Genomic DNA, 25,449 nt, shown 5'->3' with positions numbered 1-25,449 from the left:
GCAGTGGTTGGGAAGGGGCCTAGGTTCTAACATAGGTGAAATTAAGTTACCCTTGGAAAGTCCTTTTAAAGCATAAGATACAGTATAAGTGTTTTTGTGGGGAGATAAAAACCTGTACAGTAAGTAACATGTACTATAAGATTTAATGCTTCCAGTAATGTAAGACATAAGGAAAGTATATGCAAAATTGATGTGCTATTTTATTTTTAATAGTTGATTCAGTTTATTGATATAATTTTCCAATTTCTGCAGTGACCATTCTTTTTTTCAATCATTCCTTGTCTCTATACTTTTTTAAAAAAATATAGTTGATTTACAATTTCAGTCTGAATTTGGCAATAAGGAGTTCATGATCTGAGCCACAGTCAGCTCCTGGTCTTGTTTTTGTTGACTGTATAGAGCTCCTCCATCTTTGGCTGCAAAGAATATAATCAATCTGATTTTGGTGTTGACCATCTGGTGATGTCCATGTGTAGAGTCTTCTCTTGTGTTGTTGGAAGAGGGTGTTTGCTATGACCAGTGCATTTTCTTGGCAAAACTCTATTAGTCTTTGCTCTGCTTCATTCCGCATTCCGAGGCCAAATTTGCCTGTTACTCCAGGTGTTTCTTGACTTCCTACTTTTGCATTCCAATCCCCTATAACGAAAAGGACATATTTTTTGGGTGTTAGTTCTAAAAGGTCTTGTAGGTCTTCATAGAACCGTTCAACTTCAGCTTCTTCCGCGTTACTGGTTGGGGCATAGACTTGGATCACCGTGATATTGAATGGTTTGCCTTGGAAACAGAGACCATTCTGCCGTTTTTGAGATTGCATCCAAGTACTGCATTTCGGACTCTTTTGTTGACCATGATGGCTACTCCATTTCTTCTGAGGGATTCCTGCCCACAGTAGTAGATATAATGGTCATCTGAGTTAAATTCACCCATTCCAGTCCATTTTAGTTTGCTGATTCCTAGAATATCGCGTTCACTCTTGCCATCTCTTGTTTGACTACTTCCAATTTGCCTTGATTCATGGACCTGACATTCCAGGTTCCTATGCAATATTCCTCTTTACAGCATTGGACCTTGCTTCTATCACCAGTCACATCCACAGCTGGGTATTGTTTTTGCTTTGGCTCCATCCCTTCATTCTTTCTGGAGTTATTTCTCCACTGATCTCCAGTAGCATATTGGGTACCTACTGACCTGAGGAGTTCCTCTTTCAGTATCCTATCATTTTGCTTTTTCATACTGTCCATGGGGTTCTCAAGGCAAGAATACTGAAGTGGTTTGCCATTCCCTTCTCCAGTAGACCACATTCTGTCAGACCTCTCCACCATGGCCCGCCCGTCTTGGGTTGCCCCGCGGGCATGGCTTAGTTTCATTGAGTCAGACGAAGCTGTGGTCCTAGTGTGATTAGATTGACTAGCTTTCTGTAAGTATGGTTTCAGTGTGTCTGCCCTCTGATGCCCTCTTGCAACACCTACCATCTTACTTGGGTTTCTCTTACCATGGGCGTGGGGCATCTCTTCATGGCTACTCCAGCAAAGCACAGCCGCTGCTCCTTACCTTGGATGAGGGGTATCTCCTCACAGCCACACTTCCTGAGCTTCGCGTGGGATGGCTCCTCTAGGCCCTCCTGTGCCCAGGTAGCCACCACTCCTTGGTGATGGACAGGGAGGCCTGGCATGCTGCGATTCATGGAGTCACAAAGAGTCAGACACGACTGAGCGACTGAACTGAACTGAACTGATTTACAATATCACATTAGTTTCAGGTGTACAACACAGTGATTCAGTTAAGTATATATATATACTTTTCAGCTTCGTTTTCAGCTTCTTCTCCCTTATAGGCTATATAGTGGGTCCTTGTTAGTTGTCTACTTCATATATAACAGTGCATATATGTTAATCCTAACATATATGATTTACCCTGATTTACCCCTCCCCTCACCTCCCTCTCCCCTTTGGTAACCATAAGTTTGTTTTCTATGTCTGTGAATGTCTCTATATTTTGGAATTTTTTTTTCTTTTAGAGTCCACACACAAGCAATATGATATGATATTTATCTTTGGCTTAATTCACTTAGTATGATAATCTCTAGATCCATCCATATTGCTGCAAATGGCATTATTTCTCATTCTTTATATGGAATATTATTTAGTCATAAAAAGAATATATATATACATACACACACATACACACATACATACACATACACACATACACATATACACACACATATAAACATACACACAAATACACACACACATATACCTACGCACATGTCACATGTCCTCTACCCATTCATCTGTCAGTGGACATTTACGTGGCTTCCATGTCTTGGTTATTGTGAATAGCGCTGCAGTGAATATTAGAATGAATGTATCTTTTCGAATGATAGTTTCTTCCGGATATATGCCCAGGAGCGGGATTGCTGGGTCACATGGTAGCTCTATTTTTAGTTGTTTTTTTTTTAAGGAACTTCCATACTGTTCCCCATAGTGGCTGTACCAATTTACATTCCCACCAACAGTGTAGGAGGGTTCCTTTTCTCCACACCCTCTCCAGCATTATTTGTAGATTTTTTTAAATTGAAATATAGTTGATTTACAAAGTACTATTTTAACTTATGCCATAAAATTATACCTACAAGTTGCCTTTGAGTTAGTTGAATGCTCACATTGTATGACTCAGGGACACAAGAACACTATGAAATAAACATCTCCAGCCTACAGACGGAGAGGTGGGAGCTCGGTCAGGTTAAGAGATTTGCCCAAAATGACCAGCTTGTGAGTTGGAACCAGGATTGACTTAGCTCTGTGTGCTTCTAAAACCTGTGATCTTTTTTCATTTTTACAACACTGCCACAGGTCAGTTCATTTCTTAGTATTCCCCTGAAGGGTAAAGTGTAGAAATGCTCCAGAAGGTATTAGGCTACTGCAATTTCAAACATCCAGTTAAAATAAAATACTGTAACCTGGGTGAGATAAAAAAAAAAAATTAGAGGCATATCCTATCAGTATAGTTGGGGACCAAAAATGACTAACAAGGCTCCAGGCAGTGATAAGACTTGGAGATAGAGCATGGGAGGAATGACATGTCCAACCTGAAGTTTTATCACTAGAAGGTTAAATACCTTTCAGTTACCTTACTAATGCAGTTCCCTTTACATTTTTACTTCTTAAAAGTTCCTTTTTCAGAGGGAACAGACCTGCCCAAATTGAGGACCAAATCTCAAAAAAGGCCTCCCTACTCACCTGGATGTCTGAAATGCCCTGGACCTGCAGCTAGGGGTGGGGTGGGGGTAGGGGTCATAGGAGACAAGGGCTATCCCTAAAGCAGTCCATCCCAAAGAGAGGATAGGCATTAAGAGGCCAGGATGGTGCTAAACACTTTGCACACATTACCTCATTCAATTCCTACAACCCCATGAAGTGGGTCCTACTAGTATCTCTATCCTGCTGCTAAGTCGCTTCAGTCGTGTCCCACTCTGGGCGACCCCATAGACGGCAGCCGACCAGGCTCCCGCGTCCCTGGGATTCTCCAGGCAAGAACACTGGAGTGGGTTGCCATTTCCTTCTCCAATGCATGAAAGTGAAAAATGAAAGTGAAGTCGCTCAGTTGTGTCTGACTCTTCACAACCCCATGGACTGCAGCCTATCAGGCTCTTCCGCCCATGGGATTTTCCAGGCAGGAGTTCTGGAGTGGGGTGCCATCACCTAAGAGACTCTTACCGTTTAGTGCTTGCCCAGAGTCACTAGTTGCTCTCTGTGCCAGGGCAGATTTGCACTCTTATTGTGTTTCAGGCACTCTTCTAGGCATCTTACATGTATCCACTCATTGTTGTTGTGCTAGTCACTCAGTGGTGTCCAGCTCTTTGTGACCCCAAGGACTAGAGCCCATCAGGCTCCTTTGTCTATGAAATTCTCCAGGCCAGACTACTGGAGTGGGTTGCCATTCCCTTCTCCAGGGGATCTTCCTGACCCAGGGATGGAATGTGGGTCTCACCGTCTGAACCACTAGGGAAGTCCTTGACTCCTTAAATCCTCATAACAACTCTATGAAATAGGTGCCATAATTATGCCATTTTACAGATGTTAAAGTGTTAAATAACTTATTCAACTCAAATAGGGAGTTAGACCAGGAAAGGAATTCAGGAAAATTTCTGGCCTCAACCCTTAGCCTACATCACAATCACCTGGAGGGCTTTAAGATTCCGACTTTGGGCCCCAAGCGGAGAGTTTCTAATTCTGTAGGTTTTGGGAAGTACTTGTGAATTTCTATTTCTTCAAGTTCCCAGGTGATGCTGTTATTGCTAGTCTGGGAAGCAGGCTTTGAGAACCAGTGCTCTCGTTAGCTCTCTTAATCGCTGCGCAACAAATACCAATGGCCACCAAAGTCCGTGTCTGTGTTTAATTCCTTTTGAGAACCATTTGCAAAAACAAAATTAAAAAAATAATTCCCAGAATTTCTAAGGAGATTTATTCTCTGTCCCCCTCCCCCCCTTAAACTTTGAGTTAATCAAGTCAAATGAGGCCACAAGTGTGTCCTTTAACCAAGAGCGCTGGGCTATGGAGCGCCTTTTAATACTTGTGCCCATCATCGCGGAATCCGAGGGAGGAGGCGGCCACGTGCGCGGGGAGACACAGCGGCCCAGGTCCCCGGTTCTCAAAAAATATCCCGTCTCGGCCCCGGGGGCGAGGACGACAAAATGACCTGACCACGGGGACGGCCGCACCCCTAGAGGCCCCGCTCCTCCGTGGTGGCAGCCTGCCGGCCCCTGCAGTCTTATTTACACGTCCCTCCGCTCCCTCAGCCCACCGCGGGACGATCTCGCACCTCTCCTCCACCCTCGGGAGCTGAGTCAAGGTCAGCAAAGTTCTCCGAAGGCGAGGGGAAGGACAGAGAAGGGTTGAGGAGAGGTCTTTCCGAGGGTGGGGGAGGTGGGGGAGGTGGGGGGCGCCCCCTCCCGGGGTCCCCGCGGCCATCTTCCCCGCGAGCCGCACCTCGCGGGCCGGGCGGGGCGGTCAGGGGCGCGGCCCCGGGGCCCCGCCCCGCCCCGGACTCTCGGGAGCGCGGGCCTCGGGCGCACTGCTCGGACGCACGGATCGCTTGGAGCGCAGCCGTCCTCTGCAAGAGCCGCGGGTGAGCGGGGCGCGGCCCGGGTCGGCGGGAGCGGGGTTCGCGCCGCGCGCTCGGCGGAGGGGCCGGAACAGGACGACAGGTGTGGCGGCGCGGGCAGCCCGGCCGAGGGGGCGGTAGGCGCGGGAGCCCAGGACCGGCGGGACCCTGGCGCGGCCCACACACGCGGCAGGTGGAGCCGAGGCTGCCCGCGTGGCCGCCGCGCGACCTCCCGCGCCACAGCCCGGCCCCTCGGGCCCCTATTCCGGAGCGCCGGCGGAGCCCGGGCTGCGTGGACGCGCCCCCGGGCCCCGCGCCCGCGTCCGGGCGGGGACCATTTTCACAAAGTATTTCTCAAAGGGTTGACGGTTGCGGTTTCAGCCCTAGGGTAAACGGTTGCTTCACAAAGTGAAACTCTCCGTCTTCTGGGATCCCGCGGGCTTCCGGGACGCCCCGAGGAGTTCCTCGGCGGACAGCCCCCCATTACCCCGGTTCCGGCCCGGCCCGGCCCCCTGCCTGCAGCCCAGACCCCTAGCCAGCAGCTGCCCCGCCCGGCCCCGCCCTTCCCCTCCTCTGTGCTCCCCGCCCCTGCCCTCCTCTGCCCTACCCTCCGCCCGGGCTCCGCGCCCCGCCCCCGGCGGGCCACGCCCCTGGCCACACCCCTCTCCTGAGCTCCTCCCCCCGGCGCCGCGCTCCCCACCGCCCGGGCCCCGCCCCGTGGTGCCTGGCCCCGCCCCGTGGTGCCTGGCCCCGCCTCGGCGCTCCCGCCCCCCGGCGCCGCGCCCCCCGCCACCCCCTCGGCGCTGGGCTCGCCCGGCCCGCGGTAATTGCAGGTTGGGCGGTGACTTATCGTGGCGCCCGCCCGGCCGGTTCTTAAGCGGCAGCGCGGGGCGGGCGCCGAGTCTCGGGGCGGCGGCAGCGGCGGGAGCTGTGGGATCGGTAGGAGGGCTGCTGGGCACGCTCACTGGGCTTCCTCCGCCTGCAGGTCGGGAAAGGGCGTTTCAGCTGCTGCTGGAGAGCGTGTTTCCAAGGAAGGCGAGGAAACCCGTCCGGAACCGAAAATGCCGAAACCGGTAAGTCCCTGGGTGTGTGTGGGCAAGGCGGGATGTGTTGAGCACGGTTTTCAAGCGGAGTTATCTGGGCAAGGTTTGGGGCTTTTTCGGGTTTTTTTGGGGGGGGGCGGAGGGAAGAATAGAGTTCTTTTCTAGGCGGACGAGAGGCCAGGAGCAGGGAGGGGATCGTCTCCTCTCTTTCTCCCTCGTCATCCCTTAGTGGAACTCTTGGAGAAAACAAGATTGCGATGCTTTTTTCTCTACGGTCCTTTTGTTTGCGAGCCCCCTCCGCCGCCGAGCCTTGGGGGTTAGGATCTTTGAGAAAAATCAGAATGCCTTTTAGGCGGCTTCGGACGGTGGAAAAGCCCTGTCCTAAGACAACCTGGAAGTTTCTTTCCTGAAGAGGAGCCTGAGTCGCAGGAGAGGCAGGTGGCTTCCCACGGCGCGCGCCCGCTGCCTTCCCGGGTCTGGGAGCAGGCGCGCCCCAACTCCTCCCCTGGCGCTCTCTTTTAAAGGGGGGGGGTGGGGGGCACTCTCTCTGGGGGCAGCCTCGTTCCAGTTCATCCTACTGAAGCCGTGCTCTGTTAACCCGGGAATTTGCTGGTGACAGCAGGATTCCTATTTCGGAGAGGGCTTTGGTAATGAACTTGAATTGCAGATGAAGGCAGGCAGCCCTGGAGTTTGATAAGCAGGCTCCTGGCGCACCTCCGAAACATCAGCTGACCCCCTAGCGCTGCTGCGCCCGCACCTCTTACACCCACTTTCCCCGAATCTGATTTGTGTCGCCTGAATCTCTCTCGGGTGGGATGGTGGCCAGCCTGGGCTTCACACGGCTTTCATTTAAGTTGGGCGAACAAGGCAGCTTTTTTGTGAGCAGCATTTCTTAGCAAGTGGTATCTGTTCTACCAGCTTGAACACAGGTGAACTGGTGACCAGATAATTGGGGAGGAGATAATTGAAGATTTTTGGAGTTTTGAATCCCAGTGGCGAGAATATCTGGATTCATTGAAAATTACAATAAAAGATTCCTATGAAAATACACCCCATACATAAAATACATAACTTCATATACCTATGGAGTTTATGAGAAACCTTCTAGTTTTTCAAACGAGTTGTTTCTGTAGTGAGTGCTTATGTGTTTTGTTTTCTACCATCACATTTTAGATTCTCTGAAAGGAGTACTTTATAAGTTTTGTTTTACTGTTAGGTTAAATAAATTACTACCTTCATAGGCTAACAGATTGAGAAGCCAGTAGAGCTTTCGCCTCAGTTACATCATCAAGATGATTCATTCACGATGCAGACAGTTTTTTTTTCCTACACTGAATTCTTCTTTTCATTTCCAGTTGGTAGTTGGCACATGACCTTCAGGCTTTACAGTTCCTGTGGTATAAAACGGACCTAAACATAGTGCTTTACTCAGGGCATAGCCCTGTTCTGGTTTACTCAGAGCAGTGATTAGGAACTTAACCTTTCCCGGTGTGTGGCTTTCACTAAAGAAATGATGTTGAGAGTTCAGCTTTTAAAATATCGCTCAGATAACAGTCGGTATCCCTGTCTCCTGTCAGTCACTACTTTTGTTTCTCATAAAGATCTGTAATTTGCTTTTGTTCTTTTTCTGGCGTTCGTGTTTTTTTGGTTTGTTTTTTGGTAGTGGAGTTCACATGACGTGCACTTGACCATCTCAGTGTTTTTTAAGCGTATAGTTGAGTGGCGTTAAGTACGTGCACATTGCCGTGCAGTGGTCACCACCGTGCACCTCCAGAACTTTTTCCTCGTCCCAAACTGTGCCCTTTAAACACTAACTTCCTTCTCCCCACTCCCTCCAGCCCCTGGCAGCCGGCCCTCTCCTTTCTGTCTCTCTGCCTTTGACTCCTCTCGGTGTCCCACATGAGTGAGATATGCACAGCGTTTGTCCTCCTGTAACTGGCTCACTCCACTTAGCACGATGTCCGCAGAGTCCACCCTTGTGCCATGTGTGGGAATGGCCTTGCTTTTTAAGGCTCTGTCTTTCTTTCTTAGGGCAGGTATGTTTTTATCTCATTTGGCTTTAAAGTTCCTTTACGATGGACCAGAAACTTAACAAGGTTTTTCTGACAAAGTAGTTGTTGAATTCTTTAAGGAAGGATAGTAGTGGCCATCCTTGACTTGTAACCTCCTTGTATGTTAGGGTCGCAGTAACCCAGAGTAAGATTTTGAAAGACTATGTTTTATATAATATTTACAGTTATTTGCAGGTGGTATTGTGAGGTGTCCTTTTATGAGAGCCACAGCTGTCGACCATGGAAGTTCCTACCTCCTACCTTTTTGGTGGAGTAGGGTCTTGGAGATTTTGCCTTGTGAAATGAATGCACTTAACTCTTTGTCCATGTGGATCCCATGAGGGCCACCTGCAGGTCCTTAAGAGCTTACTGGCTGATGGGCCATCTAAGGCTGTTAGTGTATCTAGTTTTTGTTACTGTTTTTTGCTCCTTCCTTGGATGTTAAAGTGGATGCATCCTCAGCAAGCTCTGCAGGTGAACAGTTATTAGAACAGTTATTGATTCCTATTATTCAAGCCCAAACCAAAAGTTTTGGTAGGTGACTTCCCATGGTGATTTTTAACAACACAAATGAGGGCAAATCGTAAAATTGGCTGTAGAGTCAGGATCTGGGCTGCCTTTGGCCCCTTGAATTCGGCAGCAGAATATTTTTGATTGTGTCTGAATAGTCAGTGGATGATGACTCTTCGCAAAACAACTATATAAAGGAAATGGTATCTATTTGCTGCTTTTTCTCTTGGTCCTGCTTGTTAAGAAGACTGCCCGTCTGCTTTCAGAGAGCACCTTGGCCCCGTCTCTGGGTGCCAGGCACAAAGTTGTTGCGCAGATGGTTGCAGCCGATCTTGTCCTCAGCGAGCTTACAGTCTGGGACCCGAGCCCAGGCTCAGGCAGATGCTGGGAAGGGGACCTGGAAAACTCGCTGGTGGCCATCCAGGAGGGAAAGAGGCTTAGGTAACGTGTGACACAGCTGAGTAGAAAAGCCAGCCAGTGTGGAACTGGGCAGGCGGACCGAGGAGTCTTGCTCAGTCCCCTGAGCTGGTCCCCCGGGCACTGCAGGGCTGTGGTCCATCGTCTGGTTTTGCTTTTCCCAGAGCTGCTCTGGGCTGTGATGGATGGATGGCCAAGGAGGATGGTTTGAGGTCCACAAGGCACCACGCCCTCTGCCCAGCTGGCCGCTCTGGCCTGGTTGGTATCTCTCATCTGGGAGAGACGTGGGCTGGGTGCTCAGGGCCGTGGCTCAGGAAGCCTGCTCCGTGTGCCCACGGTCGACTGAAGGTGACCCGCGGGCTCCTTCCCCTTCCTGCTTCCTCCCCGCTCCCCCACCCTCTTTCCTCGTTGTGACAGAGGACCCACGGGGCGGCAGGAAGGAAAGCCGCTGCAGTCAGGCTTAGAGATGAAAAGGCTGTTGTGTCAAGGCCAAGCTCTCAGCTGTTTTCTGAGAAGTTTAGCCCGAGCTGCCTTTCAGTGGCACCCGTGATGCCTTAGCCATTTAGCCCTGAAGTGCCGATATGGAAGTTTCTAATGTAAAAGTAGATCAACTCCCTTCAGTAGAAAAACTGAAATTGTGTTTGGAATCCTGCCCTGTGCTAGAGTCGTCAGATAATTTCTGAGATGCCCTTGCCTCTTGACTCTGTAGTCTTTTCCATTAAGGATCTTAACAGGGTCAGAGTTTACTGAATATAGTGATACGTTTTCTACCTCCCTCATCCCCCCACCCCCCCCAACCGAGGACACGTGGAGTCACTTTTCTCTATCTCCCCCCCTCGACCACACCCAGATGGAGAGTTAGGCAGCTGAGACTCTCCCACGTGTTGGTGAGACACGCGGGCTGGGCGTTGTCGTCTGTCTTGTCCCGGTGGAAGGCACAGGGAACGGTCTGTGCGCCCATCCCTTTGTCCAGCACTCGTTTACCATGCTGGCGTTGAGGCTGGTGAGCAGACGCAGAAACAGCCCCTGCTGCCGTGGATTTCCAGTCTGGTGGGAGGGACAGACAGTGGTCGTGGGGTAACTTGAGTGTGTGTGAAGGCGTGCCTGCAGGGGAGCCCTGGGCTGGGGGTCAGGAGCAGCACTGCCTATGCTGAGAAGCTAGAGTGCAGGGTGTCCAGGTGGGGACACACCCGCCCGCGGAAACCACTTGCACCCAGGCCCTGCGGTGGGAAAGAGTAGGCGAGTGTAGGCTTCCAGGAGAAGGTCTGGAAATAGCCCCGTGGGGGCTTAACTCCAGGGAAACTCTGAAGGGTTTTGACTTGGAAGGAGGTGGCCTGGTCAGACCTGCCTTTAGGGTTAGGGTTAGGAATAGGGCTTCCCTGGTGGCTCAGACGGTAAAGTGGCTGCCTGCAATGCGGGAGATCCGGGTTAGATCCTTGGGTTGGGAAGATCCCCTGGAGAAGGAAATGGCAACCCACTCCAGTACTCTCGCCTGGAAAATTCCATGAACTGAGGAGCCTGGTGGGCTACAGTCCACGGGGTCACAAAGAGTCGGACACAACTGAGCACTCTTTCAGGTTAGTGTTAGAGTTAGGTTTAGTGTTAGAGTTAGGGTTGGAGGCGGGAGGCGCTGTGCTGAGAGGCAGTGGCCCCCAGGACCTGGTGGGGAGCACAGGATGAGTTTGGGAGCTCTTTGGGAGGTGACCTTGTTGGGGCTCGGTGATGGGCTGGTTGTGCTGGGCCAGAGGGCGCCAGCTCGCGCAACTGGGTGGATGGCGGTGCCATTCACGCCATCCTCCAAGATAAGGAGCCTGGAAAAGGATCGAGTGTGAGAGGGGAGGCCAAGAGTTTGGTGGGTACATGTTGTTAATAAATTTGCAACTGTGACTGATGAAAGAACTCACCTTCTTTCATGATTCTCACAGTGGCCCGCTGCCAAATATCTTGCAAATACCAGACTTCGCCAATGATAGTATTTTTGAATCTATATCAACTAAAGGTGGCCCAGCAGCTTTGAGGTTTCTCCTGAGTGTACATGCACACTGTAGACACACATTGTTAAAAGCGAGCGTTCATTTAGTACTGGACTGTCACTTCAGGGTGTTCGCCAATATCTGGACATGTGACGGTTCCTGGGCCCTCTGCTGAATCCCCATCTCTGGGGACAGGAGGACTGGACGTCTGTGCTTTAAATAAGTTCCCCAGATGGCTCCGATGCACTCCCAGAGTCTGGGAACCGATGGTTTCATAGGAAGAGGACAGTTTTTATATGTCCCTCTCCCTCGGGCCCCAGCAATGCGATGCGGCTGCCTTGGTGGGGCTGATTCTGGTGGTTGTGTGTGGGCAGCGATGGCCAGTGTAATCCCAGCGCCTCTGGCAGAGGCGCTCAGGGCGTGGATACACGGTCCCAGCTCCAGCGCCACGGGGGCCGACATTGGTGTTTGGAATGTGGCCAGGGTGGGAAAAGGGAGATCACTGGATGGGGCTGAGGCTGCAGAAAGGCAAGCCCAGCTATGGTGCAGAGCGTATCTCTGATTTGAAGTTCTCTCTGCAGGGAGTTCAATTGCAGAGCTTAATTTGGCAGTGACCAGCGAGCTTTCAAATTTTGGCTCTTTGTTTTTAAAGGAGAAAAGAGGCCAACATTTCCTATTAAATGGCTGGGAACAAAGAGATCTCATTCCTTTTTCCTCTTTTTTCTCCTATCCTTCCACACTGGCCTTTCCTTTTAATTACCATCCTAAATAATAGTATTGTAATTTCTAACAACATTTTGAATAATTTTACTAGTTCTTGCATTTTAGAAAAAGAAAGCAATATCACACTAGTTAATTAACATAATTCTTTACTTTTTTTAACTTAAACTTTGAGTCTGACACTTTGGGAATTCTTGGGATAATTCAGTACACCTCTTTCTTACAGTAATTAGACATTTCAATTCAAATCTGAAGTAGTAGGGTTCAGTCTTTTTTTGAAAATTAGTGAATACATTTTGAATTATCCCTTATGTTTTATTTAACTTCAGTACTAACTACACTTGGGATTCAACTAGTCAATTAGTTTTTAATTTCAGCGCTTTCTGTGCATCTGCCACCACTAATTAAATATGGAATATCTATTGAAGAGACCAGAAAGCTGCCTTATTTTGCTTCTAACATGCTATCTATGGCTTTTGACATAAAGAATAAAGATCTTATTCCAGACTTCTGTAAATAGTTATCTTTTTTAAGAAAGAAAAATATACATTGTGCTATGAGTTAGAGACTTTTGACTTAAGTGAAATACTTAAAATATATATTCTGTTAACATCTTACGGAGAAACCCAAATGAACTTTTTTGGCCAGCCCAGTATAATTAATGTACATAACTTTTCCAAATAAAATAAAGATGCAAAGAACCGTAAAAATAGTTTTGTAATTTACTATTTACCTGTACTTTGGCAAGCCATTTAGTTTCTGTGAGGCTCTAATTTGTTCATCTGTAAAGTGAAAGTTAAAGAAAAAAAAATTAAGTGAAAAGAATGTTATGTAAAATAAACTGAGACAGGGGACTTCCCTGATGGTCCAGTGGCAGAGAACCGTTTTGCAGTGCAGGGTCACGAGTTTGATCCCTGGCCAGGGAACTAAGATCCCACATGCTATGGAGCAGCTAAGCCCATGCGCCACAACTAAGATCCGGTGCAACCAAGTACATTTTTTTAAGTTAAAAGAATAAAAGGTTTAAAAAATAAACTGAGACAAAGCTTGTATCTGTGAAATCCAAACAGTTTCTCTTCCAGTGTTGTAAACTTTAATTTCCTATGTATGCTTCTCCCTTGAAACATAATTTACAAACTTCCCAGTGTAACCTATAGTTAAAACTAAGGGCTTTTGTCCCTGGGTTGCTATAAACCAGGTGAAATTTGTCAATAGATCTTCCAGGGAAAACAGCAATGTGAAACATTCGAGTTATTTAGTGAAAGGGAATACTCGCTCTTTTTCATCCTCTATGTCTTCTCATTGCCAGAATTCCCTTGTAAATCACATGGGTTCCTTCCTCATTTATTGAAGTCCTATTATATGCCCTTATGTGCTAGGTGTCGACTATAAAAATAAGAGGTTTTTGCCTTGAAGGGGAGTCCATTATGTAAACAATTGCAGTGCAGTATGGTGAGTATGGTAATAGAGATGCAGAATATTATATGCCCTGGAGAGCCTCCCAGCTGGGGGAGATGCCTCAAGTGGGTGTTGAGGGATGCATAGGAGTTCACCAGTGCCCAAAGGCAGAAGGGCATTTCAGGCACCAGCAGTGGTTGCTACTGTTTGCCTTGTTTTACGATTCACATTCCATCCTCCAAGCCTGTTTAAACACCCATGGATAAACAGTAATGCTGTTTCAAAGGAAATGGAAAAAAGTGTGTTATCATAATAATTATTTTTTTTAACCTAATATACTTGAGAAAACAAACCTTGTAAGCAAAATGAAAAATTTCTGACCCTGACCGGACTTTTATTGATAAAGGATGAAACTTTATAATAAGCAGCATTAGACTTTGCTCTCCATTCTATTAGATTTGAAGTCACTACCCACAGCGTAATGTTCTTTTCTATTTTTGCCTGAGAGATGATCAATTTAAAACTGTCTATATAAAAAAATTGTCGTTTCAGGTATCGTAAACCATTGTTTCCACTTGGATGGGGTAGGGAAAGGCCTCCTCTGCCTGTGGGCTACCAGCTAGGATTGGTTTTTACAATTTGAAGGGTTTTTCCAAGCAGTAAGAACAATAATATACAACAGCCACCAAATAATGGCCCGCAAGGCCTGAAGTATTTACTGTCTGGCCCATTACTGAAAAAATTTGCCAATCCCTGCTTTAGGATAAAACTAATTGCTGAGCCTTTGGTGTAACTTCCTATCTACTTCATGACTAAGCTAATAGTGTATGGAGGCGGATCCACCCCATTGGTTCCAATTTTTAAAACTATTTTGTCAAAGTACAAAGAATCTGTTTCGTTAGCCAGCGTCCAGCGCATCGCAGGCCTGGGTTGGATGTTTCCTGTGAGCTTCATCACCAAGGAGCGGGCATGGCTGGCGCTGTGGTAATGTTTTAAACAAGGCTGGTGTTCTGCGGATCTTGTTTCTCTAGGGAAGTGGTGGTATCCTGTGTCACATTTGCTCAGCCATTGTATAATGACAGGTTTCTGGCATATGCTAAAAGAAAGCAATTTGTACCCGATATTTGAGTTGGAAAGAGAGTGTTATATGAATGGGTTGCTTTTTTTCCATCACTGATCATTTAAAATTAACTATTGTCTACGTGTGAGTGTTTGAGTGAAGATGGTTTTATAATTTGATCCCTAGCTGGGATCATTTTGGCTAAAGAAGAGCCCCTCCTCTTACTGTCCACCCCTTACTGCTTTGTTTACTTCAACTTATTTCTACGCAAAACAGCGACAGATAAACTTGTTTCTTTGCTTTCTGTCTTTCCTGGCCCCAAAGTGAGAAGCCAAGTGGTTTAGGGGTGGGGGCATCATTATCTGCTTCTGGAAGAGACGTTTAAGTGCTTGCTTCATTGGCAGATAGAGGGAAGAAGGGTCAGTGTGTAGGGAGCGTGCCTGCCGCTCATTGTCCCCAAGCCCTTCCTCCTCTCTGGGAATGAGGTCCCAGGACCTGCCTCGCACTGTGTAGCAGTGTCTCCTCTTTGTCACCACAGAGGACAGTGTATGTGGCCACTCCACTTGGAACTAGTGAATTCTGATCTGATTAAAAGCTTTCATACCTCATGGTGGGCATCCTTTTTTGTTTCCCTGACTTAAACAGCCTAATAATTCCATAGACTTTTTGCCTCCTTTATTCTCCTGTTCCCACAATGAATACCACCACAACTCTCCGGAAAATTCATCTGTCATTCAGCAAGTAGAGAAGCTACTGTATGCCGGGTTATTTCGGTCCTGGGAATATGTTGGTGAGCAGGATGGGGGGCAATGCCTGCTTTCAAGACCCTTACACTCTAGTGGAGAAAGATACCTGCTGTCTGGGGGTGATGGGAGCTGGGGTCCGCTCTCATCCTGGTTTTGCCAAGAGGTGCAGGTACTTGTATCCTTTTCACTGATTCTTTTCTTAGTTGAAGAGTTGAAACCCGGAGCGGAGTGACTTAGCCAGCAGCATGTGACATTTTTTTTTGTTTTTTGGTAAATCACCGTTGCATTGGACCGTGAGCCAAGGTAACATTTCTCCAGGAACCTGTTTTCACAATAGGTTTGGTGATAAGTGCATAGTCATTTGCAATACCTGCTTGGATTCTTCCATCAGTTCTAAAGCATTTGTTTTAGTGAAATTTATACCTTCTGAATAATATTTTGCCTGTTGTACCATTACTACGTCAATAGGTTTTTTTGGTAAAACAGGTTTTAGAAACATATCCAATGTTGTTCTTTAAGTTTTTAAAGAGAAAACTGAATCACAGATCACTTGGTAGAAGCTCAGAACATAAGTTTTAAATTGGAACTGCCTCTTTATTTATAGAAATATATATTAGTATTCTCATCAAGCTGTTTCATTGCCTTGATTACATAATTATGGATGTTGCTTGTTGGGTGTTCAAGTATCTGCTTACATAATACATTGCTGTTTGGGTGGGACTCTTAAGTGGGACTTAGATAGGGAGATAGGGTGGGGAAAACCTGATGTTTATTAAGAAACTGGCCAAACAGGGCAGTTTGGAAATATAATAAAATGACAGAGTTGCAGAGGGCATTGTATGATTTGCATAAATTGACTGTAAAAAGATAGTTTTGAGGCAGTTCATTGGGGAGCCATTGAACATTGACTAAACTTTAATAAGTGCTAAGTCGCTCAGTCATATCTGACTCTTTGCGACCCCATGGACTGTAGCTCGCCAGGCTCCTCTGCCCATGGGATTCTCCAGACAGGAATACTGGAGTGGGCTGCCATTTCCTTCTCCAGGGGATCTTCCTGACCCAGGGATCAAACCTGCATCTCTTACGTATCCTTCATTGGCAGGCAGGTTCTTTACCACTAGCACCACCTAAGGAATAGTTTTTAATTGTGGGCTATGATGGGACATGGTGGTTTTGTATTTGTGTATGCTTATATATGTATCTAAGCTTAAAATGGGCTTCCCTGGTGGCTCAGAGGTTAAAGCGTCTGCCTGGAATGCGGGAGACCCGGGTTCTATCCCTGGGTCGGGAAGATCCCTTGGAGAAGGAAATAGCAACCCACTCCAGTACTCTTGCCTGGAAAATCCCAGGGAGGGAGAAGCCTGGTAGGCTACAGTCCATGGGGTCGCAAAGAGTCGGACACAACTGAGCGACTTCACTTTCACTTTTCAAGCTTAAAATATATTTAAAGTCCATTAGGGCTACATACTGAAGTTTTTACAAGTGAAGTGATATACAATGGTCTTAAAATGTACCAGCAAAAAAAAAATTTTTTTAAGTGGTAGAGTGGATGAGTCAGGAGTCTTGGAGCTTTTGTGAATGTTTTCAGTTTTCCAAAATAAAAAGATTGGTTTTTGTTGTTGTTTTTTTTTAAAGTATGTTGTAGGGGCAGAAGGGAAAGATGCCATCACTTTTTCAAATCACCAAATCCCCCCAGGATCTGGACCCCCAGAGGAGAACCGCAGTTCTTAGCCCTTCGGTGCTCTGACGAGATGGGGGACTGACTTAACCCCACCTGGGTCCTCTTGCCCTCCACACACCTTTTGTTAAAGGAGACTCAGGTCAGAATTGCAGTGACTTGGAAACACACAGAACTGTCTGTTCCCAGTTGGTTCCTCTATGACTCTGTATTCCCACGATTTTTTTTTCCTTGGTGGGGGATGGGGTGACCCAACTAGAAATAGGTCATTGTCTCAATAGCTGCATTCTCAGAAGCTGAAAATTGGAAGTGAGCACACGAGGGTGGGGCATTACTTAGTGGAATCTTGAGCAGCCATTTGAAGAGATGAGTGTGCAGTCTGTGCTGGGACTGGGGGTGGGGTGGGAGGAGGTGAGACCCGAAGGAAATGAGGCAGCGGGGGAGCTGCAGGGGCTGGTGGGCGGGGTTGAGAAGCAGCCTCCGGGTCTCCTCACTCCCGTCCAGGAACCGCCTACAGAATTATAATCCCGCTCCAGATGTAACATAGTTGACTGTGACAAAGTATAAATTGAAGAGATTATTTTTTTTATAAACTTCCTGTAATTTCAGAAACAAAGTGATTTAAAAGCACAAGTTCAACTGAAGTTGGTTTACTCAGCAGATTTTGTTTGCTGATTTTATTTTTATTTGTTTAGCTTGGATTAAAAAAAACAGCCATTGGTTGGGGTCTGTTTTTGAAAGACGGTAGAAGTAAAGACTTCTTGGTCAAGTTCAAGTACACCTTATCAAAGCTCCTTACAGGAGAAATACTGTTTAACACTGTTCCCAGTGTAGAAGTTAGTAATAACACCGCAGCGCGTGTGACCTTAACTAGGCGCAACGATCTATTTAAGAAATAGTACAAGGTTTTAGCGTGGGTTATTTCATATGCCCTTCGCTAAAACATCAGGTTAGCAAAGGAATTACGTTGTTTTGACAGTTTCATTCTTTCACAAGCTTTCCCCGCCACTGGATTGGAAAACTGTTCACAAACTTCTAAATTTGCTAAGAAAACACTGCACTCGAGGTGGAATGAGGTTTAGTTGATAGGCCTTTAATTTCCTGTGTTTTATGAGCCTGGAATTAAACACCATTGTAACATGTGATAGCCCTTTTGGCCCTGTCCCTTACTTTGCGTTCTTTTATGGGATCCTAAGTTTGTGGATATGATTAACCTCCCTTTTCAGTGAACTAAATCAGTGCTGAAATCGTTTGACACACCTAGTAAAGCTGAAATGACGTATATCACAGAATCAAGAACCCACAGCCCAGTAGATACAGAGAAAGTGACCTCGAATGGTAATCTGTTTCACCTGCCTGGAGCGGGGAGAACAGAGGTGGGTATAGATCATTTGTGTTTCTAGGAAGATACAAGTTTCTTTTGCAAAAGGTAAACTTTCTCTCTGTTTTTAGCCCTTCCTACGGAAAGTGGTGTCCATGTGTCTAGTTTAAAATGTACACACAGGGTGTATGTGATTCCCAGTGTAGAGGAAGTCAGTTCCTGTTCACAGACGCTCCCAATAAAAGATCGTAAAAACCAAGAGCCAGCAGGTATCAGGGATATTATTTTCACGTGCCATGGGCAGGTAGGGAAACCACCAGGTTACCCCACAGTGGAGACCTGGATCTTGGATGAGAGGGAGGATGCTTGCGTTTGTCAGGGGGCTGGCAAGCGGTTTCTCACGGCTTCAGTTTCCTCCTTCCAAAGGCAGTGCCTTGGCTGGTGAACTGCAGGGAGGGTGTAGCACTGACTGTTTCCAAAACCCCGGTTTTAAAGTAGAGGAGGGGACTGACCCTCCTTTTTAGTGGGACACTCAGAAAGTTCCCTTCCAGCTCTAAGGTCAGGATTTTCTCTAGTTATGAGCACAGGCAGGACTGGTTTGTCCGCTTTTTGTATTGTTAGGCAGCCTTGGCTGACAGGAAGTGGGTCTCAGGGCAGGAAGTGGCCTACTTTCAGAGGAAAAGGAGCTCTTTAGAAAGACTCAGGATTTCACTTCATGTTCTTGAAATTTATACATACAGTGGATAAAATTTATAAATACGATGGGTCTTAGTGGATCTGAGCTCTTTTTTCCTGTCTGTATCATCTGTCCATAGACTTTACAGACTTCGCACCCTGGAATTTGGAAATAACAAACTTTTCAAAATTTTAAAATCAGTGAAGATACAGCTTTAGGACTAACATTTTAAGAGCTATACAACTATAAATATTTTTAATAGGTAAGGAAATTTCTAGGCCTCAGTTTCTCAACCTTTGAAAGAAGGTATTCAGGCTAACTTTTACCTAAATACCCATTTAGAGTCATCCTACGAAACAGTTACCCCTCCTCGCTACTTTGTGGCTTCGCTGATAGCTCAGTTGGTAAAGAATCCACCTGCAATGCAGGAGACCCGGTTCGATTCCTGGGCCGGGGAGGTCCCCTGGAAAAGGGACAGGCTACCCTCTCCAGTATTCTTGGGCTTCCCTGGTGGTTCAGCTGGTAAAGAATCCACCTGCAACGCGGGAGACCTGGGTTCGATCCCTGAGTTGGGAAGATCCCGTGGAGAAGGGAAGGGCTACCCACTCCAGTATTAGGCCTAGAAAATTCCATGGACTGTACAGTCCATGGGGTCACAAAGAGTCGTACATGACTGAGCGACTTTCACTTTTCTTTCCTCCCTGTTCTAACCGTTCTACTTAGAGCATATACATTTACGTAACGTAAATAGGAGCTAAAATATGGTGTAATGTAGATATCTGAAACAAGCTATAGGGAAATTCCAAGACCCAGCTTTCTTGTTTCACTCGGCCCTGTTATTATCCATAGCATGTTAAGAATTTAGCTTTTTCCCTGTAAGCTTTAGCCCAAAGGTGGTGGAGGAGAGCAGTTTGGAAATGAGAGGTATGTGGTGTGGGTTTTCATGATCCACTCCAAGTTCCCAATACTCCTTAAAGTGATACAAATTCTCTGTAACGTAAGGTAGGTGCCCACCCCAGGGCATCTTGACCCTCTGAAGATGAGAACCAAGAAGCTCTCCCTATCGTTGCTTGGTTGGTAATAGAGTCACACGGGCTCATTTGACGCCGAACTCTCCAGATCTGACTTGACTTTTCATCATTGTGCGCGTGTGTGCTAATTCGCTTCAGTCGTGTCCCTATGGACTGTAGCCCACCAGGCTTCTCTGTCCATAGGATTCTCCAGGCAAGAATCCTGGAGTGGGTTGCCATGCCCTCCTCCAGGGGATCTTCCAGGAGACCAGAGGCGGCCAACACAGGCATCCCCCTGTCCTTGTAGTCCCAGGAATAGCGCCTATCCGTGAATCAGGAAGCGAGGTCAGCACCGTGACCTCCTCAGGAGTTGTCATGAGTGGGCTCTTGTAGCCCTAAAGTTGGATGGTTTTATTATTCCTATTACTAGGCAATAAGAGGCTGCTATATTATCCTGGTATTGTACAATTCTACAAAAACTTGAATAGAATGCGAGTTTGTGTCTGTCCTACCCATGTGTCTCAGCTGGGTTGTTGTACCTCAGACCAGTTGATGGTGTGTGGAATTCTTACTGCATTGCCTGGCAGTTTGTGGTCTGATAATTCCATAGACTTTTTTTGTTTTACAAGATTTGTGGAGCTAGAAGGCCAGTTTTCTTTGGCATCTGGAAATTTCTCCTAAGCCTAACAAGCTGGTTTCTTCACCTTGACTCTTTCTTCTTTAACCTTGAAAAAGAAGACAGGAGATAACGACTGGGTACAAGTGGCACAGTGGTAATCTGTCTGGCAATGTGGGAGATGCAGGAGACAGGGGTTCAGTCCCTGGGTTGGGAAAGGTCCCCTGGAGAAGGAAATGGCAACCCACTCCAGGATTCTTGCCTGGAAAATTCCATGGGCAGAGGAGCCTGGTGGGCTGCAGTTCATGGGGTTGAAAGAGTCTGACATGACTGGGCACAAGCACACACACATAATTTATCTTGAGTTTAAAAGGAAGGAGTAATAGTAAAAATTATCACCCACTGGCGGTCAGGTTTGCCATGGGGCTATATTATTATTAGTAAGATGTATTCAGCCGTTCTTCACACCTGCTCTAAAGGTCAGTAAACCACATGAAGTCTGGTGCTAAGAGCTCGAGCTTACACTCTGGAATTTCTGGTCCAGCTTGCCTTCAGGTGCATGGTGACATTAGCCTCTGCTGTTGGTGGCAGCAGTTTAGAGCGACCCCTGCCTCTGGACTGACAGCGTAGTTGATGTCTCTGCCACTGTAGTCAGTATCAGTTTACTGCAGACATTACTCCGTTTAATGAAAACTTGTGTTTTAAGGCCACGTTTCTGTTTTACTCGTCTTCTCTCTGTACAGTGTTTTCATTTTTTTTGACATACTGGTTTTTGTTTTGAGCTCTCTATGCTTACAAGAATGGTGTACCGCATAGGCGTTTTCTCAACTGCCTTTCATGAACAGAACACTGCTGCTAAGTCGCTTCAGTTGTGTCCGACTCTGTGCGACCCCATAGACAGCAGCCCACCAGGCTTCCCCATCCCTGGGATTCTCCAGGCAAGAACACTGGACACTTCTAAAAATCTGTATGCTTATTAGAAATTATAGCGATGTAAAGTGTGGTCATCGGATTTTTAATGGCAACTATTTTGTAGAATTTTGTTCATAATAAAGTGTTACTGGGGGCAGCACTGAACATCTAAGACAACCACTTCATTTTATAGAAACAAAGTTATCTGTAATATATCAGCTATTACCTCGACTATCTGAGGAGGATTAGTGATGTGGGCTAAACAATAAAAGATCACTTGGCCTTTGGGGCTTTCTGGCTTTGCTTTCTAAGTTGGCTGAATTCGACCTGTTGGTAGAAACAGGTCTGCATTTCTACACTCAGCTGATTCCTTAATCAGGTTTGCTGAGCTCATGGTAATGATTTACAGAGGGTAGTTACCTGTTAGCCAGCATTTGTAAATGGCCACTGTGTGTCATAGCTAATGCTGGGACTTCACTGAGTTGGAGTATTGTTCAGAGAGATTGATTTTTATCTTAAAGGAGATCAGGCTGCAAAGAGGACTAGAACAGGGATTCCTCTGAGGAGACAGCCTCATTAAGAAAACCTGCCTGTGTGAGTTCAGGTCTAGTACTGAACGAAAGCCTAGTCGAGAGTATTTTCCTGTGGTGGAGGATCAGTAGTAGCCATGAATACATTAAGCTTGGGGGCATCTCTGGCTGACCAGTGGGTGACACTTCCAGTGGTGGGTGGGGTGCAGGGTGAGAGGCTCAGGGTGCAGAGCAGAAGCAATGTTGTAGCAAATTCAGTGAAGACTTTTGAAAGTGGTCTATATCCTCCCCAGTGAAAAAAAGTTATAAGGAAACAAAACTGGGGTGGGGGGAGCCCTTAATCTTGCCAACTGGGGTCGGGGGAGCTGTTAATCTTGCCAAAAGAAGCTGGGGCTCATTCATGTTCAGAGTGTTAGCCAGGCCTCTTTCTCCAGAGCCGGGCTGCCTGGGTGTGGCCTCTCTCGTGAGTGGGGAAGAGCCGGGCCCACCCAGCCTCCTGAGTCAGCACCTCTGGGCCCAGGGCCCAGGAAGCTGTCTCGACAAGCTCTCCAGGTTAACTCTGCGGTGCGTTCGAGAACCCCTGGCGGAGCATGGGGCCCCTGGGGGAGCAGCTGCGCTCCTGCCTCCTCTGTGCCCAGGAAGCAGGCCTGGCATGGCTTCGGTGAACGGGCCCTGGAGGGGTTTGGGGGTGACTCCACAAAAGGAAAATGCAGAGGTAGTGTTGAGTTAAAAAAAGATATTGGGCACTTTATTGAATGCTGGCGATGGTGTGCTGTACACCATCGGAGTTAAATGCAAAACAGGACTGTTGCTGCTGAAAATTTAGAGAAAGAACTTGAGTTGCTTGGGAGACCCCTGAACGAGAGAGCCTGGGTTCTCCCCTCAGCCCATGGGAGGGCTGCTCCCTCTGCCCACCCGCTCCTTGTCTGTAAAGGGAAGGGGCTCACAGGCCTGGTGGCCTTCAGCGCCAGGGCGCCCCGGGGTGGACAGGAGTCAGTGCTTGGCACTGACTTTGCTTGGCAAGCTGGCACCTTCTTCCTGAGAACACAGCGTATTTTTATTTACAACTTAAATGACACAGTACACTTAAATTGCATTTTGGTTTTAAAAAATGCATTTTCTTTCATCTTCGCCCCTAAATTTTTTTTTATCCATTTGAATACCACATTGACCATAGTCTAGTTCAAATGACTCATTTTCCAGCTGTTTCATATTTATCATCACCAAAGAACATGGCAAGTAATAAGGAAGGTCTGCAACCCAAAATACCCACCAACAGCGAATAGGCAGACGAAAGTGATCCAGGTAGCGGAATATTACTCGGTAGTAAAAAAGGGGGAGTGCTCATACATGATACAAGGGACAAGTCTTGAAAATGTCAAGTGACAAAAGCAAGACCCCAAAGGCCACATGGTAAAGTGATTCTGCTATGTGAAGTGTCCAAAACAGAGAAGTCTGTGGGGACAGAAAGTAGACTCTTGGTTGCCAGGGCTGGGAGGAAGGAGTAATGGGAGTGAGTGCCAGCAGGCATGGCATTTCTTTCTGGGGTGATGAAATGTTTCTAAAATTAGTGGGTTGGTTGCATAACTGTGAGAAGTTACTAAAAACCACTGAAGTGCACATTTGAAATGGTGAGTTTTATGGGATGTAAGTTATATTCTAACAAAGCTGTTGCAGACTAATGATTCAAGGATGAAAAACCAAAATACAATATCGTCTCAGTAATTATTCAGTACGTGAACCAAAATAGCACCTGAAGTTTGAAGATTTTACAGTTTGTTTCAGTTGTAAAGCTTTTTTCTTCATCACACTCCTGGGCTTTCATTCTCCCATTTGTGGGAGAAATTTTACCGGACAACTTCCTGTCAGAGCCTTTCTAAGCATTTGAAGGTTCTTATCCAAATATTTGAAAACTGTGGAAGCTGCTGAAGTGGCACTTTGGAAGAGGGTGGGGATGTTGGAAACAGCGCTGACATTTTAAATGATCATGAAAGGTCAGGCTCTCGGCGTAATCCTGGTGGTGCTTAGATAGTTGTGCTCACACTAATTTTGAGTAAATGCAGGTGTGATAATATAGGGATTAATCTGTTATTGCTGAGTCCACTGCCTGCAGTCCAAACATTCAAATGTTACTATTTGAATTTCCCTTTTTGAGTGGGTTTCCTGATTCCTCCGAGTATATAGTAAAATCACTGCAAACTTGCTTCCCCTGCAGTATTCTGGCTTCTAAATCACCTAAACCGGGTTGGTCTATTAAGATGTAAAGCAGCTGCTTGTTTGTGGAAGAACCGGTCTTGAAATTCTCCCTCCTGTCTTGGTCTTCAGTACAGTGTGAATTTATTTTGTAAAAAGTGTGGCAGGAGAGGTTATCTTTCTTACACTGAGTTTAAAGTAGTTCAGCAGGAAGTAGACATTTCTCAAAGGAAAAATTGCAAGACTAGATTTCCTTACCAAAGTGAGGAGAGATTAGTGAGGGAGGTAATTTGACAGCCAGAAATTCAGCTTACACGTATACGGGTTACAAGTAAAATAATAGTATTTTATCGTCAACTCTCTCTTCCGTATCTCAGACTCTTAGAAGGCATTTTAGATACCACTTTGATAAAATTACACTGAGAAGGCTCAAAAATCATGTTTTCCAAAGTATATTCTGAAAAGTGCTGCTTTTTTGCGATACTCCGTGGGGGGAAAAAAAATCTCTGTAGTCAGAAGAATCTGGGAAACCTCAACTTAAGGCCCAATTTGCATGAATACCGCACACCCTTAAAGCCTTTTGATTAACTAAACAAAGAAAACGGAAACCGAGACCCTCAAGCTGTGTGACCTCAGAATACTGCCTCCCCACCCCCTAGGCCTTTTCCCCTCTCGAGGTTCAGGTAGTTGTGCAGAAAGTGCCAGCCATGGGGTGGATGGCGCAGTGTCGGAAGCCCCTCCTGTCATTAAGCTGTAGAATGCAGACTTGGAAGATCCCTTACAGATAAGTCTTTCCATCTTACGACGGACCAAGCTGGGAATGCCTCCCCCACACTGAGGGCTGGGACCGCGGGGGCCCGGGCAGGAGGGGACCCGGGCTCAGAGGCCGGTCCTGCTGTCCGTCTGCCTTGTGTTTGAGTGTCCATCTGCCGGACAGAATGAGCCAAGGGGACGGGAGGTTTATTTCATTTTAAGAGGGTGAGTTGTTATTCCGAGTCTATTTTAAAAACCAGATTGGGGTTTAACACCTTTAATTCCTTATTGGGAAAAGAGCTGTCGGTTGCATTGGAGCAACAGAACCTGTACTGTATCGTGCGTCTGGTTGGAGAGGAGCATCTCCCTCTTTGCGCATGTGGAAACAGGTGTGAACTTCTTCTTTGTCCATGAAAACAGTCCCCCAGCCGGCTCGTGATTCTCACGTGAATTTCCCACCCCTCTGCGCGCCTAGCCAGAGGAGGAGCCAAGGTGCATGTGTGCTCAGCCCTGTTCATTTCTTTGCACCCTGTGGACCGTAGCCCATCAGGCTCCTCTGCCCATGGGATTCTCCAGGCAAGAATACTGGAGTGGGTTGCCATTTCCTCCTCCAGGGGATCTTCCCCACTCAGGGACTCAAACCCAGGTCTCCTGTGTTGGCAGGCAGATCCTTTACCACTGAGCCACCTGGGAAGCCCCTAAAACACATAATCTTACTCTAAAATTCTGACCTAGT

At 46.9% G+C, this 25,449-nt stretch overlaps 1 protein-coding gene across 3 annotated transcripts in view; it reads left to right on the top strand.

Annotated features, from left to right (window-relative positions):
• The first annotated feature begins 4,598 nt into the window (after positions 1 to 4,598).
• EZR (ezrin) overlaps positions 4,599 to 25,449 on the top strand; it is a 45,634-nt gene continuing 24,783 nt past the window's right edge. The window contains exons 1-2 of one of the 3 annotated variants that reach the window (XM_060419304.1): positions 4,599 to 4,854; positions 6,092 to 6,179. In XM_060419304.1, the coding sequence (XP_060275287.1) occupies positions 6,168 to 6,179 (12 nt within the window). In that variant the 5' untranslated portion in view covers positions 4,599 to 4,854; positions 6,092 to 6,167. Of the gene's footprint in view, positions 4,855 to 5,046; positions 5,210 to 6,091; positions 6,180 to 25,449 lie in introns of those variants that run through there. The other 2 variants (XM_027972625.2, XM_027972626.2) reach the window with 2 other exon arrangements.

This window comes from Ovis aries, chromosome 8, assembly GCF_016772045.2.
Source record: "Ovis aries strain OAR_USU_Benz2616 breed Rambouillet chromosome 8, ARS-UI_Ramb_v3.0, whole genome shotgun sequence".
NCBI lineage: Eukaryota > Metazoa > Chordata > Mammalia > Artiodactyla > Bovidae > Ovis > Ovis aries.
Note: the sequence above shows the minus strand (reverse complement) of the source record. Positions and strands in the feature narration are given on the sequence as shown.